The sequence below is a fragment of the Pristis pectinata genome, chromosome 12, assembly GCF_009764475.1.
Source record: "Pristis pectinata isolate sPriPec2 chromosome 12, sPriPec2.1.pri, whole genome shotgun sequence".
Lineage (NCBI taxonomy): Eukaryota > Metazoa > Chordata > Chondrichthyes > Rhinopristiformes > Pristidae > Pristis > Pristis pectinata.
In genome coordinates, this window is record NC_067416.1 from 15,818,082 (window position 1) to 15,838,502 (window position 20,421).

General features: G+C 38.5%; 1 protein-coding gene across 2 annotated transcripts in view; it reads left to right on the plus strand.

The window, feature by feature from the left end:
* Positions 1-20,421, plus strand: part of afap1l2 (actin filament associated protein 1-like 2) — a 202,893-nt gene that overhangs the window by 148,623 nt on the left and 33,849 nt on the right. For both annotated transcript variants that reach the window (XM_052027737.1, XM_052027738.1), the window contains 4 exons: positions 13,339-13,429; positions 15,133-15,338; positions 16,467-16,646; positions 18,433-18,522. In XM_052027737.1, the coding sequence (XP_051883697.1) occupies positions 13,339-13,429; positions 15,133-15,338; positions 16,467-16,646; positions 18,433-18,522 (567 nt within the window). The remainder of the gene's footprint in view (positions 1-13,338; positions 13,430-15,132; positions 15,339-16,466; positions 16,647-18,432; positions 18,523-20,421) is intronic.

The following is a 20,421-nucleotide window of genomic DNA, read 5'->3' on the forward strand; positions in this document are numbered from 1 at the left end:
TTAATCACAGGTCTGATCCTGAAGGTCACTCCAAACTGATCAGTAGAATGTATTTTTTGAAATGCTGACCTGAGGAAATGTACTGTTTCAACTGGCAAATGAGCTAAGAGATCTCCAAGAGGAGCCAACTATATTGTTTGTTAATCACTTTTTCATTGAGAAAATTGGCAAAAATTGTGCTATCCGTGAAGAGATCCAAGTGAGTATCTGGTAACTTCAGCAACATAGTGAAAAAGAAACCACTGACCCAAGTCAGTTGACATAGCTTACAATTCAGCAGTTAGGTTTCATGACTTCTCACTCTACGCAAACCAGTGAGGTCATGGTAATCCAAAAGCAAAATATTGAAGATGCTGGAAATCTGAAAGAAAAACAGACATTGATGGGAATACTGAAGATCTGTGTGGAGAGATAAACAGGGTGAACATTTCAGGTGGATGGCCTTTCACCAGACAGAGGACAAGTTAGAATAAAGCAAGGTTGAAATTACTGATTAAGTGGGGAAGGTTGGACAGAACCAAAAGGGAAGCAGGTGATGGGATGAAGACCAGGAGAGTGTGCATGATACAAGTGGTGGTGGTGCTGGCTCAAAGAGGACAGTAAAGGCTAGGGAATGACAGAATGTGTCTGGTGAGGCTAACAGGAGGAGAGAAATGAAATCTGAAATACCAGAGAAGGAGACAGAAAAGAAGTGGAATGAGATATGGCTGATTAGCTAAAGGCCGTAGATAAGATAAGATATCTTTATTAGTCACATGTATATCGAAACACACAGTAGAGTGTTCTGGGGGCAGCCCGCAAGTGTCGCCATGCTTCCGGTGCCAACATAGCATGCCCACAACTTCTTAACCTGTACGTCTTTGGAATGTGGGAGGAAACCGGACTCCTTACAAACAGCGGCTGGATTTGAACCCGGGTCACTGGCCCTGTAAAGCGTTACGGTAACCACTACACTACCATGCCTGCAGTGTGGCAAGTTAGAAGATGAGCTTTATTGAAGCTGTGTAGGAGGGTAAACACGGAGAGATCAGAATGGATGGGGAAGCTTAGGACCACCTTCCAGACTGAGTGGAGTGTTCCAAAAAATGGTCATGTAATCCGAATTTGGTATTGGAGAACACATCATGAGCACCAAATGCAGTACACCAAAATGGATGAAGTACATGTAAATCATTGCTTCACCCAGAAGGAGTTATAGTAGTCCTTTCAGTACTATAGTTCAGGAATAATGCAATCCTCGTGATACTCAGAGTCACAACCTTTGATGCTTTGGAGCTTTTCTAAGTAAAACATATCCAACATTATTAGACAGCTGTACATTTAGGAAATAACCCATGAATCATTGAAATGAACACAAGGCAAAAATGGATCTTTGCTGGAGAATTGAAGCTGATCTTAAAGCAAAAAAACTGATGATCTGTGGAGAGAGCAATAGAACTAACATCATAGCTTGCTGACCTTTTATCAAAACCCTCATGAAAGGTCATCAACCTGAAATGTTAATGCTCTCTCCACAGATTTTGTCAGATCTACTGGGAATTTCCAGCATTTTCTGTTTTATTTCAGGTTAGTACCTGTAGTGAGTAGATTTAGATGGGTTTAAAGCTATTTTAGAAGACAAATACAGCAGAGGTTAATAATACAGTGGAAGCAATATAACAATCAAACTACAGGTGTCCATAACATGGGGAGGATTCAGATGAGACCTGTAAAACTAAATGTTATTCTGATGGAGAGAGAAGAGAATACAGAGCCCCTAAAATTTTCGTTCTCTTATAATAATTACCTGTGTTCAACCCAGAGCAGCCCTTGACTACACAGTTAGCTTTGTCTCTTTGTGCAAATGAGATCTGGATAAAGATGCACCAGCACTATTATAGATGGAGAATCAGGAGAGCTCATCCAAAGAAGTGTGCATGGCTTTGCCCATAAGGCAGGACAAGTGAAAGAATGCATTGTTTTGCTTGACAGGAGAAAAGGCAGATGTTGGGTCAATACATACAACAGTTGCATCCAGAGTAACTGCTAGAAGATCCAAGAGTATTGCATGGGTGTATTTAAGGCAGAGATTAATAAGTTCTTGATTGATAAGGGGGTTAAGGGTTATGGGGAGAAGGCAGGAGAATGGGGTTGAAAAGAATTCAGCCATGATTGAATGGCGGAGCAGACTCAATGGGCCAAATGGCCTAATTCTGCTCCTGTATCTTATGGTCTTACGGTCTTATAGTACGGAGCCATGGGCTGTGGTGGAATTGCAGGATAGCACCTGGGTAGATGATACTCCTGGAAGTGAAGTTGTGGTGCAAGTTATAACATCAATGAAGAACATATCTTCCAGGATACAAAAGGGAATGTATCAGTGATATTTGAAACACAGTTAGCTTTGTGTATTTGTCCAGATCTCACCTGCACATAGAGACAAGCTACACTCATGCATTTAAACTGGTGAGTATTTGCATTTGGCGACCTTCCCCATCCAATATACATGGTAAAAGTGAGTGCTTTAAAAGGCAGAAGAGTGGTTAAAGGATGCGTGAATCAATCCAGGTTCCACTAAAACATTCCAGTCAAGAAAATTAGGAATCCTTCAATATAGATATTAATACAGAAATGTGGCATTTGATGACATTATTATTATTGTTGTTATCTTCAGACTATGGTTGTTGCTTGCACTTATTTATAACTTACCACCCACCAAGGCCATTCCACTTTCAGATTCCTGCCATCTCTACCACCCACCCAGGCTGAGTGCAACTGCTGGGTCAAAAACCAACCAAATGCTGTTATGAGCAAGTGCTACACATGTGGCTCAGTTGATTCTAAATATGTCATCCACTGGATCTGCTCTGCATTCTTTTGCAGCCTTGTAGTTCACACAGGCATGATACATGGAGTGTGCAGGCATGAAAATATTCACAAGAGAAAGATGTAAGGGCCAAATGTAAAAGCCTGGCATTGCACCCTTTGCTTTATCTGCTGTCAAATCTAGCTAAAAAATGAATGCACACCTGATTGAAAATGTAAGAAAAGAGGCATTTATCAAATTAAATAAAAAAGTGGATTGGTTTTAAATTCTGCAAATATAACTGTAATCAACAGGTCAAGTAGCGTGCAGATTGTTTGTTGCTCCAGACTCCAAAACCTGCAGTCTCTTGTGTTTCCATAACTGCAATCAAAAAGGTCTACCTCTCTTTTTCATTAATCTCACCAAGGCACAGATAGAAGATAATCTTTATCCTTGTAGAAATGGTAGAATTCTATCTTTATCTATTTTTCTGTGTCTGTTAATTTTCTCCCTTTCCCTGTTTCTCTCTTTGCACTTTTATCTTTTTTGATCCCTTTTCTCTCGTCTCTGTCCCTGCACTTTGACGTTTCTGTGGCTCATTCACTGTATCTCTTGTTGTTCCTCCCTTTCTCTTCCTCTTGGATGTAGCTGACTAATTATAGTGGACAGATTCATTTCAAAGAACAATTATTTGAAAGGAGTTGTTAGTATTATTAATCTGAGTCTCTTCCTATTTATAATACAAGGATTTCTTCAGACAAGGACATTTTTTCTTTAATGAGATAATTAAATACAAATTAGACTTTTCCTCTATATTATTACAAATTAGCATTATTGTTTGTACTCATGTCAAAAGCATTTGCCTCTAATTTCTCACAGATTTTTGACAACTAAACAGTCCATTTGCAAGCTTCTCAGCCCAGTGGCAGCCAAACAAAATGCCTTTATGCTGTACTTCCACACCATTGTCTTCTATCTGAAGATGTCATCTGGATGTTGTTGCTGTTTTCATAATGCACAATTGCTAAGGTTTTGGCTTAGTAAGAAACTTGGCTCATAGTAAAACTACAGGAAACTGTAAAGGCAGGTCTTGTCATCACATCATGAAGTAGTGATAATTAGGGCACGTGAATTGAGGGAAGTAGAAAGAAATAGAAAGGCTGAAGGGCTGTAGTTTGGTGCTGTATTACTCCATGACTCTATGACTCAATGAGATGAAGAAGTACAAAGTCAATGAATGGAACTAATAAGGAAAAAACAAATATGGATGAAAAACAAGAGAAAAAATGTGAGAAAAACTAGAATTTACATATCTCATGGCAATTTGTTGAAATGAATGACTGTTCTTTCCATGCCTCTCCAATGATAGCAATACAGATTTACCTCTTGTTGTCTTGGTGAAGCAGCCAGCATCATCAAAGACCCCACCCACCCAGGACAGTCTCTCTTCTCTCCTCTTCCCTCGGGTAGAAGATACAGGTGCCTGAGGGCACGTACCATCAGACTTAAGGACAGTTTCTGCCCCACTGTGATAAGACTATTGAACGGTTCCCTTATACAATGAGATGGACCATGACCTCATGATCTACCTTGTTTTGACCTTGCACCTTTTTGCACTGCACTTTCTCTGTAGCTGTGACACTTCATACTGTTATTGTTTTTACCTGTACTACATCAGTGCACTCTGTACTAACTCAATGTAACTGTACTGTGTAATGAATTGACCTGTATGATCAGTTTGTAAGACAAGCTTTTCACCGTACCTTGGTACAAGTGACAATAATAAACCAATACCAATACAGAAGATTAAAAAAGATGGATGTATATCACAGAAGTCACAAAATCCCAAAACTTTTTTTATGGAAAAGAAGATACTATTGAAGAGTCTTTACTACTGCAGTGTAGGAAGTGAAGCAACCAAATCTTGCTCAGTAGATCCTCACAAGTGACAATATGATAATGATTAAACCAGAGGATATGCTTTGCCAATGTTGAATGAGGGCTTAGTATTGGCCATACGTTGGGGTTAACTCTCCCTGTGTTCTTTTACATTATACCACTGGATTTTTTACAGGCATCTGGAAGAACAGGTGGAGTCTTAATTTAGCTTCTGGAAATATGTTAATCTTTTAATGGAAAAAGCATAGAATTTGCAACAGCAATTTGTAAGGAATGTTGGACATCTTGAAGTCCCACCACATACAGTATGAATCAAAATTCATAATATTTAGTGTTTCTGTGATACAAAGTAATATTAAGAGGATAACAATCTGACTTCAGAATGGAGATCCCTGAGAATGAAATATTGAGGATCAACATTGCCAAGTTGATTGCCCATTTAATATTTAATAAAAGCAAAACCAGTAAAAGTAAGTGTCTCTCCAATATAGATACTTAGACGAAGCGATGATGGTGGGGTGACATGTTCCACTTTGTAATTTCCAACCTGGACATCACTGGATATTAAAAAGTTAATGTACAGCAGGTGACCAACAATACTGGAGAGGTAAATCTCATCTGATATTGTAACTGCCCACTTCAATGCACAAGGCAGGAGGCGTTGATGCAGTGAAATAGAGCAAAAGTTTTGCAGTTGTTATACTTGAAAATGATATTGGTTTTCAGGCCAGCAGACACTTTAAGCCATGATGAAGCTCCAATTCCTGCAAATCAGGTGATTTGCTTCTTGTTGCCAATGCCAGTCATCTGTTGGAAAGAAGCTACAGTTTCCCATCCTAACACTTCACTAACAGTTTGAAGGTTTCAAGTTTCATGCCCACTCTGTGTTTTGATCACTTCTCCTTATGTAGAAATCTTGATATGTCTATTTTGGATATCGTTAAGTGAAACTGTGGACAGACAAGGCTAAAATGCTCCAGATTTCACCCATTATTGTTCATTAATCTTTTCTGAAGATACTTACTATAACCATCTCTAGAACTATGTGTATTGCAGACAGGAACCAGGTGAATCTTCATCAGGCTAGAGCATTACAATTAAATCATGAAAATATTGATCTGATTCTATTGCCTTTGATGGTTGCTGTTATACAAAAATTGTGCATGATAAGCAGCAAAATCCCTAAGTCTCTTTTAAATGCAACCAATGCTTTTTCACCACTATTCATGGAATTTTTATGTTCCTCATTGTTTCCTCCTATGTGTTGTTTGCACTGAATTCCATTTATCCTGCGTAGTTTAGGGACATGGATGTCAATTGTAGAACCATTTTTGCTTCCACAGCTTAATTCAATGTAGGCCTGGAACCAGAGGCCAGTGGTTACATTATCAGATTGTTATCCTAAAGCCTTTACTCTTAGTCTCACCATGAGTATGAATCCCACCAGGCCAGCTGTGGAATTTGAATTACAATAAATGTGGAATTGAAAAATTTACGTCAGCGATGTTGTACAAACCCATCTGGTTCTCTAATATTCTTCTGAGAAAGAAATCTTTTATCTTTATCCAATCTGGATATGTGAACTCCATATCCATTAACGTAAATGGTTCTCAGCTGACCTCAGAAATGACCTAACAAGTGTGGTAAGTAAATGCTGCCTTGCCAATATTATTCACATCTTGTGAAATTTTAAAACTTGCCCTGTGTCATTCATTATACTCATTTACCTAGTCAGCATAACTGGGGGAAAACCTGGCTTCACTGGAAGTTAAATGCTCATGATGGGAATTTTGATAAAACTTCATTGGATCATAGAGAAGAAAAATTGTTAATACAAGAAGGTTTAGAATAGAAAGGCTGCACAATTGTTCAATGTGGTATAAGCGCATCTGCACATCATATTGCACAAAACTACAAGAAAAACAGTTGTTTCTTAACCAATCTGCAATATACCTAAGATTGCCAAATCAGTGTCTTATGCTCATTGCAAGTATAGCAGCCTTGTTGTTTGAATACAAAGAAGTGGTCCTGAGGAGAACAATGCCTTAGAAAAATAGTTAGCTTTGAGGACGTGCCCATACAGGCACCGAAGCACGTTTTAGAATCACATGCTATATTAGGATATGACCTCAGAAACCACAAACCAGACACTTAATAAGGCAGTTAATTGCATCCATGTGACCACAAATGAGGTTTATATTTGAAGAGAATGCCTTTGAATTACCTATTTTGCACCCTGTTGAAGTTCTGTGGCTGAAAATTCAAGTTATTTTTTGATACAAAGTTTATTCTTATTATGTTGCAAAATACTGAGTCTTTCAATTTCACAGAATAATGTTATATAGAGATTAGTTAATGAGAAACACATTCACACACTGCAAAATGCAGAGGAAGTCCAGCCATCCAAGATTAAATGCCAAACACATTGTGCTCACAATCTGCTTTAGAATTTTATTGTGTATAAATGAAGAAAACCAACAAATTAAAAACGAACAGCTTTTAATCATTATACTGATATTTTTTAAATTGAAAGTATAAATTGAACTACATTACATCATCAAAAATGATTGTTCCTATTTGGGGGAAATTATAAAGTTATTCTGTATGCAACTGACATGAATAGGAGCACACATTTAACTTGGTGTTAAAGGAGGCAAATCCATTCTGTATTTAAGTGTATGATTGAATCTTTGTGCATGAATCTGTCAGGCGGTGAGATTTAAAGTACACAAAGGCATCAAACTTTATCAAATGCTTGCAGAGATGACAGGAAACAAAAAAGAATAGCAATAACCTAGTGACTGGGTAAGGGGAAAAAATGACTAACTAGAGCAGCTTTTGTTATCTAAGAATCTGTCAAAGAGGGTGGCATGATTGAGTGAATGAGGGCGCTGTTCTTTTCCCTTACTGATCTTGGTCATCCTGTATCTCAGTGAGAGCCAGAAAGAAATTCTGGCAGCAACTTAAATGAAAGTGACCACAATGAAAAGGAAACAAATACATCCTTGTGATTAACTTCAATAACTACGATGTCAGGAAGAACATGAAGTAGGCACACATTGAATCCATCTCACTGCCAAACCCTCTTGTCAAGTTAAGGTACATACCAATGGACCTAATTCTCAACACCGCTCAAAAGCTATTGCATTGACTGTTCCAAGCCATTAGTTATTGTATAAATTAACATACAATGATTTTTTTTTCAGAATACCACATGTGACAAAAACACAAACATAAACATTTTGTGGAGAATGAAGTCATTGCATTGTCCAGTTCAAAATGATCTCAACTAGAAGTTCTCAAATGTATCATCTTCCAAACATTGGCAAAGGGCAGATATAAGAATTTTAGTTATTCCATTCCCTCCTTCACGTTTTATTTCAATTTCTGTAAAGAACAAAGTACAAGGTGTGCTTCTTAGTTGTCAAGTTTGGAGTTATCCTCAAATTACAATTAGTTTATGTATTGTGAATAATGGCTTGGAGAAGACAGTTCCTTTTCTGTACATTGAAATATTGCAGGCTAAGTTTTATTTCTTATTTTACTATTAATAATGTATGCTATCAAATGTAGTTATGAATTTGAAAGCATTACTTTTTGACTAGTTCTTTGTACAAAATGCAAGACAAGGAAGCAACTAATGCCATTCACTGAAGGAAAGGTACTGCCAACTGCCCAAAAACCTGGTGCCAGTCCCAACCAAGTTGTGAAGATGGGATCTGTAGAATGGCTAAGTCGACCAGCAGCACCTACAAGGCGCCTTCATCAGCACAGGCCCTGACCCTGCCTTGAAAGGTGGAAGTGGTCACCAAAGGTCCACTGGTTCCTTAGTCCTAATCCTAGTCACTACCTTAGTATAGCAACGCTATGACCACTTTGATCACTTTGCACTACAATGGATTTGTTTTTTATTGCTCCAATTGTGTCCTTTTATGTATAATTTATGTTTAATTCATGTTTTTCTTGTGAATGCTGCTGCTCTGATGCTATATGCCTGTTGCAAGTAAGTTTTCTGTTGCACCTGTGCATACATGTACTTTTGCATACAACAATAAACTGGACTTCAACTTTGACTTTTCAACAACGCTTAGGCATATTGTTAACTCCAAAAGACACATTATATTTTGTCAAAACTTAAGTTAATCCATCACCAAGTTACATTTGTGCCCTATTAAAACAAAACGCCATCGGGATACATGCCAATCTTAATTGATGAGAATTTGGCTGAAACCTCTTAAAGGTGTGAATGGTGTAACTTCCGGGGTAGCCTGGGAACTCCTCCAAGTGCCCCTGTAAATTGAGTTGGAGGAAGGGACAGTGAGCAGTGACGAAGGGAAAGCAATAATCAAGAGATCTGCTCAAAAAATGGCAATCCATTAAAAGGAGGGAGAACTTGCTGTCAAACCAAGTTGCAACCAATTTTCCAACATCAATCCAAAGATCCACCAGGATGTCACCTAGGTCTCAGGTAGAATTTTTGGCCCTTTGAAGTGTTACATTAAAATTTTAATGCATGAGGGCAAAATAGGGGATTTTTTTGTCAAGCATGTGCCAAGAATCATCTTGTTTCAATTTTTTAATGATGAATTGTGAGTTGATATCCGAATTCCAGAAATGATTTAACATGGGTTTATTGCAAGGTTGTCCATTTACTCTTGGTCACCTCACTGATTCTACTATCTCAAAATAGGAACAACCAGAGTTTACTGAGGAGCCCTTTAAACAAAACTATTTGAAAATAAGTTCTTTTGTTAGTAAACTCAAGCCAAATGGATGCTTAAGAGCGAGTTAATAACACATGAGTACATAAGAAATAGGGGCAGAAGGAGGGTGCCTGGCCTTTAAAGCCTTTTGTATGCTTTGATAAAATTCCCTCTTAAACATTGGAAATTCAGTCCCAGACTGCTCAAACTTTCTTTGTACAGCAAACTCACCATTCATGGAACCAGTCTAGTGAATCTTCACTGCACTCTCCTTTAGATAAATTCTGTCATGGTTTTGTGCTATAAGCAAAATTGGAAACGTGACCTTTGGTCTCCTCAGCCAAATTATTGTTGGGGATTATGAATAGTTGGGGCCCATGTACCAATCCCTATAAATCCATTCATTCCCACTCTTTGCTTTGTGTCCAAGGACCACTTTTCAATCCACCCCAAATTTCTGTGTGCCGACCTTGTTGACCTGCCTGCTGTGTGGGACCTTATCAAATGCCTTTTAAAAATCCAAATACAACACATTCACTGGCCCCCTTTATCTCTTCAACTAGTCACATCCTCAAAAGAACTCCAGTGGATTAGTCAAACATGATTTTCTTTTCATAAATCCATGTTGGCTTTGCTCAATCCTATTATTCTTTTCAATGTTTTCTGTTATTATGTCCTCATTTTGCATTTTCCTTGCTAGCAAAGTTAGGCAAACTGCTTGGTAGTTCCATTCCCTCTCTCCCTCCTTTCTTAAACAATGCAGTCACATGGACTTATATAGCTTAATACAGTTCATAATGGTGACATGGGTTTAAGTTCACTTACACAAGTAATTCTCAATCAATATTCATCCAATAAAGAAAAATCTAATAAAACATCGATGCATTTCAGGCACAGTGTGAAAGTGTTATTGGAGCAATTAGTTCAAATAAAGCTCTCATAGTTCAAGAACCAGGTGGCCAATCTTTGAGTCTCTTTTAAAGAGCTTCAGGGTGCAATTAAACTCATACAGTCATACACTCATAGAGTCATACAGCACAAAAGTGGGCCCTTTGGCCCAATTGGCAAATTGGTTTATTATTGTCACATGTATTGAGGTACGGTGAAAAACTTATTTTGCACACCATCCCTTACAGGTCAATTCATTGCAACAGTGCATTGAGGTTGTACGAGGTAAAAACAATAACAGAGTGCAGAATAAAGTGTTACAGTTACAGAGGAAGTGCAGTGCAGGTCGACAATAAGGTGCAAAGTCACAACAAGGTAGATTGTGAGGTCAAACATCCATTTTATCGTACAAGGGAACCGTTCAATAGTCTTAGAACTGCAGGATAGAAGCTCTCCTTGAGCCTGGTGGTATATGATTTCAGGCTTTTGTATCTTCTGCCTGATGGGAGAGGGGAGAAGATAGAATGTCCAGGATGGGTGGGATCTTTGATTATGCTGGCTACTTTACCGAGGCAGCAAGATCTCCATCTAAGCTTGTCCTATTTACTCACATTTGGCCCATATCCCTCTAATCCTTTCCTATCCGTGTACCATTTAAATATTGATAATGTACCTGCCTCAACAACTTCTTCTGGCAGCTCATTCCATATACTGACCACCCTCTGGGTGGAAAAGTTGCCCCTCAGATTCCTATTAAATCTCTTTCCTCTCACCTTAAACCTATACCCTCTAGTTCTCGATTCCCCAACCCTGCGAAAAAGACTATTGTGCAAGGTTTCCACCACACCCACCAAACTTGATTCAAGGATGGGAAGGCTGCCCGAACCAAATCAGTGGTAGGTCCTACATAACAACACTAAAGCATTGAGCCCAGGATATTGTTAATGCTGCAATGTGATTCTAATTGCAGAAATCAAGAGGCTGGCACAGTACAAAATCCGCCAGTGGCAGGAGGCAGCAGGGTGGCCAGGAGACGGCAAGGATTTTCTAATTTAACTTTCTATGAGGACTTCTTGTGGGAAGCAGGAATGCCATTCCATGCCTGCAAGGAATCCAGGAGTCTCATCAGCTCCAACCTTCCCTCACCCTCCCACTCCCAACATGAGCATCTGGATCGAATTTTCTGACTGGAATTGCTTAGTGACAAATAAAGTAGAAAGGCACACTTCACAGGAATTATAAATCCCCATGGAATCATTTGTAACAATGATGAGTGCTCTCGCAGGACAGTAGTGAGGTGGAAATTTGGTGGGAGGAATCCTAACCCAGAGCTCCGGAAAAGATGGCCACAGATTTCAGAGGTCAGATCACATGCAGTGACTCTGGACTGTCCAATAACAATGAAGGCAAAACTTGGCCAATGAGAAAATTTCAAATATTTTTGACCAAACTTTCAATAACCACCTTGCTCAGAGAGAATGTATGGCTGAAAATAACAAATTTAACACCATAAAAGCATTAACAAATAACAGGTTTACACTGAAAAGATTATATTTAGCCCGGCGCCATTATTCTCAATGCCTTTACCACCGCAAGAATGCTTTCCATTGATTGCTTGCCACCATGGAGAATCTGGACTTTTCAGGTTTTCCAGAACTGTAACTCTTCTCTGAAGAGATTTAACAGGATAATATGTGGTGCTCTTGGCATGCAGTTAGCTACTTGTATAAAATGTATGGCCATTGTGTTGTGGGCATTCACAGTTGATGTCAGGACTGATTTGTATTCACTTTGTGTTTCATGCCTTGCTGCATTTCAGTGAAAAATGACTACCTTCAAAATTGATGTGTTGCTGACAACAGGCATTTATAGTTTGCCTAGTTAAAAGGCAATTATATTGAGGTAATAATTGCAGTGTGGGATGTGAGATTGGTGTGTATGAATTCTATATGCAGAAGTGATCCACTGGAATTATCGAAACTTGCCATGGATGCTTTAGAGATATTAAGTTCAGTATAAGTGAAGAGTTTTGTAGTCAAGCAGACTAAGAAACCGAATAAATTTATATGTAGTTAAATGTATAACTATGTATAAGATTCTGAACAAAAATTCTTAAGTATATGAATTCATATTGACTGAAGGTATAATTTAATGTCTTTAAATAATTGATGGTTTATATGAGTCTATTATTTTTTAACAGGGAAGCAATGTGGTTATAGTGTTATCATATTTTACGTATGACTTTTGGTACATTGTTTCCCAGCCACAGATGGTTAGTTGGGAGTTTAATTGCCTTCAATAAAGGATGCTTTGTTGATGGATCTACCTGTTGTTTGTCTTAGTAAACAGCAACACCAAAAAGCCTACAGACACCATACCAGATGAAGCCCATGTCAAACTTGCCAGCAGCTGATTAGTAACCAGTCTGAATTTCCTATAGTATTAGCCAGACTGACTGAGGCAGAGCATCCGTCTATCAAATGTGTTCCCGATTAACTTTAAAGGACAGAGGAACAGATGAAAAACATTTTGAGGTGGTTGGGGACTACGTTCCACTCTTTTGTCCTAATCATTCCACAGTCTGTTGTGGTCATATACACTCATGTTCACTCTGTTACTGACAATAAAATTTATGCTTGTCAGAGAGTATAATGTAATGCAAGGATTTTGACTTGTTGACGAGTAGATTCATATGTGATTTTAAACAGATATTATGCAAAATAAATAATCTCAAAGATAAGTCTTGTGGTGGGAATGCTGTCACCTTTGCCCATTTCTTCCCACTGAGCAAGCACACCATAGTCTGTCTTTTCTTTTCACAGTTATTGACTAATCTGCTGTTGATCAACGTTTCCTATTTGAGGTTTCCTTTTGCAGCTTCTATTTCTTTTTCTCTCCTGTCCAATGTGTGATGTAGGAAGCATGATTGAATAAATTACCATCTTAACAAAACAGTCAATATCTAGCACGTTCCTCGTAATAGGCATATTTAGAGAACTCATATACTGTGTATCCCAGTGTGAATCAGCATTTAATGATTTGTCTACTTTGCACTGTTTGCAGATACCAGAGAGAGAGCCATTCCCTTTGTGCCGAACTGAACCTGTTGAAGGCTTCTATGAGGAGGCTGAACCATATGACACTGTTAATATTGGTAAGTCCCAGCAATATAAGCTTCTATTTTGCTCCATTGAGTCCTGCTACTTTCTAACCATGATTTTATCTATATGATTAACATCAGAAACCCTTTGCATCTTGAAAGTATTTGACAAGAATTTCATCAATTCCACCAACTATGAACTAAATTTCTCATCAAATACTGAAAGCTAATTTAGCCTCTTTAGGGATGACCACAGCTCTTTGAATTCACCATAACACCTGCAGTCAGTCGGGCCAGGAGCAGAATACAGGGTTCTTGCTGCCTTTGTATGGAATAGAACTGGGGATCTACAGTTCTACAAGGCCAGTGAGATAAAATAGGAGGAGAGGGCTGGGAGACGAAGCTATGGCAAGGACTACTAATGCTGGTAGAATGTCTGCACCATACCATTGAGGGCCAGATTAGGAACAGTCAGATCAGGGACTCCCTGCCACCAAAAGGGAGAATTGGGGCCAGTGTCAGGCCTGAGGCAGGATTGTGGCCTGAACCACGAGTGGGAAAGTGGAATCATTTTGTTTTAAGATATATCCTACAACCTCATCCAGGAGGGGAGATTTCATTGAAACCTACTGGATACTGAAAGGCCTGGATATAGTGGATGTGGAGAGGATGATTCCATTAGTAGGAGAGTCTAGGATCCAAGGACACAGCCTCAGAATAAAGGGACATCTCTTTAAAACTGAGATAAGGAGGAATTTCTTCAGCCAGAGGGTGATGAATCTGGAATCCTTTGCCACAGATGGCTGTGGAGACCAAGTCATTGGGTGTAATTAAGGCAGAGATTGATAGGTTCTCGACTGATTAAAGGGTTAAGGGTTACGGGGAGAAGGCAGGGAATGGGGATAAAAAAAACAGCCATGATTGAATGGTGGAGCAGACTCGATGGGCCGAATGGTTTAATTCTGCTCCTATATCTTATGGTCTTATGGATTAGCAATTTGTTCTGGACTTCCCAGCATGTTGCTGCAGGTATGAGTGCTCTCCGATCCACAGGCAAAACAGGGGCCACCCCCTTACCTAACCATGAGTGGCAGAGTCAGTAGATAAGTGTGAGCACATGTTACAATATGCTCTCCCTCCCCTGAGACCTTTCAGCTTTTTAATGTTCAGGCAGCCTATTTGCTATGCAATTGGATAACTACTTATGTTGTTGGGACAGGAGCTAGTTCATAATTTCCACCTTTCATTCTCAAGAATATTTGTTATCCTAGACCCTTTTGCTGGTGTATTATTGAACCTGATTTCATGTGGTTTTTAAATATGAAGTTGAAGCCAGCAGAACAGGTTTGGTTGATCTAATTAACTACTGAGTCAATTAAAGGATGGAAGATATATTCCTCTTGCAAGTGGAGAGAAGGGAATGTTGGGAAAGATCTCTCCAACCTATAGCACCACTCTTCCAGAAGTGTTAAACTTCATGAGTTATAGGTATGCTTCATGGGTATGTTTCTAATCAGGGAACAGGCAGTGACTATTTCCTAAATAATGGTCATTGCCTGTTAAAAGGTTTAATACTAAAATGAAGTTATACTAGCTACCTCCCCTCTATCCTCCAGTCCAAGTGAAGGGTCTCGACCTGAAACGTCAACTGTCCGTTTCTCTCCATAGATGCTGCCTGACCTGCTGAGTTCCTCCAGCATTTTGTATGCTATGCGAAAGTAACTTCGTTAAAGACATTCTTGCTTTGTTCACCACAGATGAGGCTGAAGCGGTTAGTAGCTCCTATGAGTCCTATGATGAGGAAGAGAACACCAAAGGGAAATCAATGACTCATCAGTGGCCTTCTCCAGAGGCCTCCATTGAGCTGATGAAAGATGCCCGGATCTGTGCTTTCCTCTGGCGAAAGAAGTGGCTGGGACAGTGGGCCAAACAACTGTGTGTCATAAAGGAATGCAAGCTTCTGGTAAATTTGTAGTACAGATGATAGTGGCAAAGTATTGTTGTTTGATATATCGAAGTTTTTTTAATACATTCAAAAATATGTGGATGCTATAGCAATGAAATAGTTCCCGCTAAAGAGAGCAAATGGATTAATTGCATTCAGCTATTAGTGAAAAAAAACTATTGCCTGCTATAGATAATAATTCATATGACATTTCTTTCTATTAACTTGTTTAAGTGAGTTAATGCCTCTGCTAGGAGTGACTCTTAGTTCAATGGTTGGGTTCTTGACTGTGGGACAGAAGGCTCTCTGTGTTTGAGTCCATTCCAAAGAATTCTAGGAAATTTAAGGCTCCAAATGTTAGGGTGATATCCAATGGAATATTTTGTTCTGATGTCATTTTGTGAGCTTCACATGAGCAAGGAATTTCATTGCACCCTGGTGTATATGACAATAAACTGATAAGAACCTGAATGGGAATGGCATGGAGACTCTCTGGTACGTCTAATCCATTCTGTTGCTAGTGATTCGTTATGTAGGTCCACCCGTCCACTTAAGATGGGATTTGCCGGATGAAAAGTAGTGAAATTATGACTTGCCTCATTTGCTTTTAGCCATGGAAAAGAAGGATGCTCCTGCGAACGTTTTGAATGTCATAAGAATGCATTAAGTGTACTAACACTGAAATCACAACTAATAATTTCTCGGTTGTGTTGCAATCTTACTTCCAAATGCTCGTAGGTGTTTCCCCTGAAGCAAACACTCAGCATGACATAGAATCTGGCACTCATAAGATTATAAGAGCATGTGAATTAGTGTCAGGAGTAGAAGAAGTGGCATGCTTCACCATTCAGTGAGATGTGGGTGATCCTGTACTTCGAGTCCCCATTTCTTTTGATTCTTTCAGCAGTTTTGGGGACAGGGCAAGAAATTGAATGTTATCTTTACAACTTACCAGTTACAACAATATGAAACAACCATGTCATTTTCATTGGATTTGCTACCTTCATTTCATTTGTCATCAGGCAATCTGGTTTGATTCTTTGTAAAGAATGATTCTCATACCATTTATTAAGATGCAACTTAAACATCAAAAGAGTTTCTTTTTTAATTGATCATGTTCCTTATGTCTTTTGTCCCATCTTCCAGTGTTACAAAAGTTCAAAGGATCAGAATCCTCAACTGGATGTCAGTCTGATTGGATGCAGCATTGTATATAAAGAGAAACAAGTCAAAAAGAAAGAACATACTTTGAAGATCACACCAGTCAATTCAGATGTAATTGTGCTGGGTCTCCAAAGCAAGGAACAGGCAGATCAGTGGTTAAAGGTGAGGAGATATGATAGAGAGGCATGCTCTGTTACAATAATTACATTAACAGGAGTGATCCTTGAGCTGTGAAGCGCAGGCCTCAGTAGAGATAAATAAAAGGTTGGAAAACTCCAATAAAACTCTAAAAAGGTGAATTTACTTTCTGTTGTCAATCTGGTCGGCTCGTGAAAAGGGCCAGTAACTAACAACAATCACAGTAAACTTATATTTTAAGTTTGGTAACTCTATGCCTTCACATTGGATGAAGGGATTAATAAACAATAATGAAATATTGAGGAAATTTGTGCACAGTATTAACTTCTACAAATAACTCATTGCACAGTTATGATTTAATTTTGTTTTCATCCATTTCGCTGTAAATACGTGGGATATTTCTGTATAGGTTGTGTTTATTATGAAGCTGATCCAGTATGAATCAGGAACAAGATGGTTCCAGGACAGAACATACCCACAGTACCTCATCCAAGAAATGATTATGTAGTAGCACAGACAGAATTTAGCTAAAATTAATATCAACACTGTAGTGCTCAGCAAAGCTACAACCCAGCTTACATTTCATCTACAAACGATGTGCACCCAACTTTTCTTGATTTCAACAGCATGTTTAATTTGAAATACTTTTTTCAATAGGTCCCAACAACTTCAAACATGCACACATCAAAAACCTTCCCTTGCTAAGAGAAGAATCCTTTGTCAAGGAAGACTTAGTGATGGCCTCAGACTAGTGTGGGTGGCTGCAAAACCAAGGCTCTGATTCATTATTGCAGATGATGACTCCCAGCATCGGTAAACCCGTGCACACTGCAGCCTTGTTGCAATTCAGTGTAGCCTTTGTCAGCCACAGTTCATTGAACTATCTGATCAAAGTCCATCCACCCTTTAAATGAGCAAAGGAAAAACAACTTTCTCCAGGGAAAGGAAGGCCATTAAAAATTAACTTAGATACCCCTATTCTCCTGCTACTAACATTGGTTGGAAATGCTTTGACTGGTTCCTAATTTGAACCTTTCCTTTCTTGTTGATATCTGGAATCCAATAACTACTATGTGAAAGCTCTCTGAAGAAAAATGTTATACATAATATAATGGTTTTCTTAAATAATCATTGTAGCCTTGAATCATTGTGAAAGTAATGGCTACCAAATACAACAACAAAAATTTACATTTTTAATTTCTTTTAATCATCTACACAATTTTCTCCTGTTGTGAGGGTACAGTCCTATATAAAGCACATGCAAACCCATTAGGCAAATTAATGGAGCTAAAGGCCAACAAGTCCCCTGGACATTGGTAGTATTGTTTAAAAGATATTCTGTAACTAACACTTCCAAGTATGCAGGTAACAGGCAAACAGAAAGGCACTGTAAATTATGCATAGATGCAATGGGGTGGGATATCCCTATGATGTGAATGTACTTATTTTCTAGTCTGATCTAATTGATGCCATTCTAAATAGACTCACGCTTTATACCAAGTTTCCATGACTGAATTTGACTACAGCTTGACAAATGCTGACAACTGCCTGAATTTTAAGATGACTACAAAATTGCAGAGAGAAAAAATACATTTGGAGAACCACAGTACATGTAATCTTCTCTCACCATAACCTTAAGTGACTGATTAAATAAACTGTTGCTCAGCAATATACTTAAAATAAGAGTAATTCACACATTTCTGCATTGTCTCAGTTAAGTAAGTATTTTAACCACATTCCACCATTCTATTATTTTAAAACGTGAACACAACCAGTTACAGTCCTTTTGCATGTCTTCCCTACGTTGTAGGTGATTCAAGAAATCAGCAACATTCAAGGCGAAACCTTTCCTGATGGAAATCTTGTAGCCGCTGAGCATTCCCGCAGTCATGGCCAAAGGGTGAGTCATTATATAACTGCATGCAGTTGCCATCCCATTTACGGTTCTTTGTCCTTATTAGCCAGGCCTCAGGGGGAGATGTCTACGAATGCTACACACATTTTGAATCTGTCTTCCCAATAGGAGGTATTAAAAGCTCACCAAAAGCAATGTGAAACTGCGGGTGAAAAGGAGGGAGGGGTTTGAACACTCATTATCATTAGTAAAAAGTAGATAGGTGAATTGTGATCTTCCAAATCTTTCTTAACTTTCTAGATTCAGAAAAGGTTCCAGAAGATGTAAAACAACTATTCAAGAAAGAAAAAGAATGTAAGCCAATTAACTGACATCTCTTGTCAGAAAGGCTGGAGTCCATTGTTAGGAAGTGGTAGTAGGGCATTTAGAAAATCATAATAATCCAAGGCAGGAAAAGGAAACACTGAAAACTTTATTGGACTTTGAGGATGTAACTAGCAGAGTGGAAAATGGCAACCCAGTGAAAGGAGTACATTTGGATTTCCAAGACACATTACTCCACAAGATCACAAGATTAGGATTGGTGGCACTGAAGGTGATGCATTAGCATGAATAGAGGTTTAGTTGACTGATAGAGACCAGAGAGTGGGAATAAACAGATTGTTTTCAAGCCAACTGGATGGGTGCATGGGGATTAGTGCTAGGACCTCAACATTTTACAGTTTGCACTAATGATTTAATTGTAAATGTAGCATGTATTGTATCCACGTTTGACTTAAGGAGGTGGAAAAATAAATTGTGAGGAGGACACAAAGATTCTACAGAGGGAAAAAGATAATTGAAAAGAATAAGCAAAAATATGACATAAAATGTGGGTAAATGTGAGTTTATCTACTAGAGTATGTATATACCTTTAAGAACAGATGATATAACCTTGATACTTTGTTATACCAAATCCTGTTTAGTTTGAGATTAACTGCCTTAAGTAAAGAACATTCTGTTATTCGCTCCATCTAGTTCTGAGTGAGAGTACATACAGCAACACCATAGAAACCCATGGATATTACATCCACATTAATATAAAGAGTAGAAAAGTAGAATATTATTGAGATGATGCAAAACCAATAAATATTAGTGTCCAGGGATCTGTATGTCCTTGTACATCAAATTAGAAAGCAGGTATAGCCAGTATCAGAAAAGTAAATGGAATTTTGGTCCTTATTGCAAGAAGAATTGGCACACAAAAGTAAACAAGTATTATTGCAACTGTTTCGAACTCTAGTGACAGCACACCTGAAACACTGCCTACAATGTTGATCTCTTTACTTTGGGAAAGACTCAATGAGAGGTATAATTATACTGGAGGGATTTCAGAGAAGATTCACTGGATTGACTCCTAGGACTGCTGATTGTCTTATGACTGAAAAATGTAATCGTACTCCCTCTATTTTAGATGAATGAGAGGCAATCCTAATGAAACATAAGGGATTCTCTTGACAGGGTTGATGCAGAGTTGACCCACATTTCCCATTACTCCTTGAGCCCCTACAAGGAAAGAAACAAAAACAAATGACCTGGGAAAAACAGGCTTGTCTTAGAGTCATACAGCGCGGAAACAGGACATTAGGCACCCATCCTTGTTAATCCCATCTTCCAGCACTTGGCCTGTAACCTTTAATGTCTAGCAGATTTAAGTGCTCATCTAGATGCTTATTGTTTCTAGATGAGCCTTGTTATCTGTATGACTTTTTTTCTAACAAGTAGTAATATCAACAAGCTTTCAAACTCTATAATCTTAAACTAAGACTCCATTTTGACTGAACCAATTAGAAAGGCCTTCCCTAACCTATATAACTGAGTAGCTTCTCTCAGCAGTTTAAGCAAAGAAGTCTTTTATGCTCCATTTAAAAGAATATACCATGTTTTTCCTGTATTTGTTCTTAT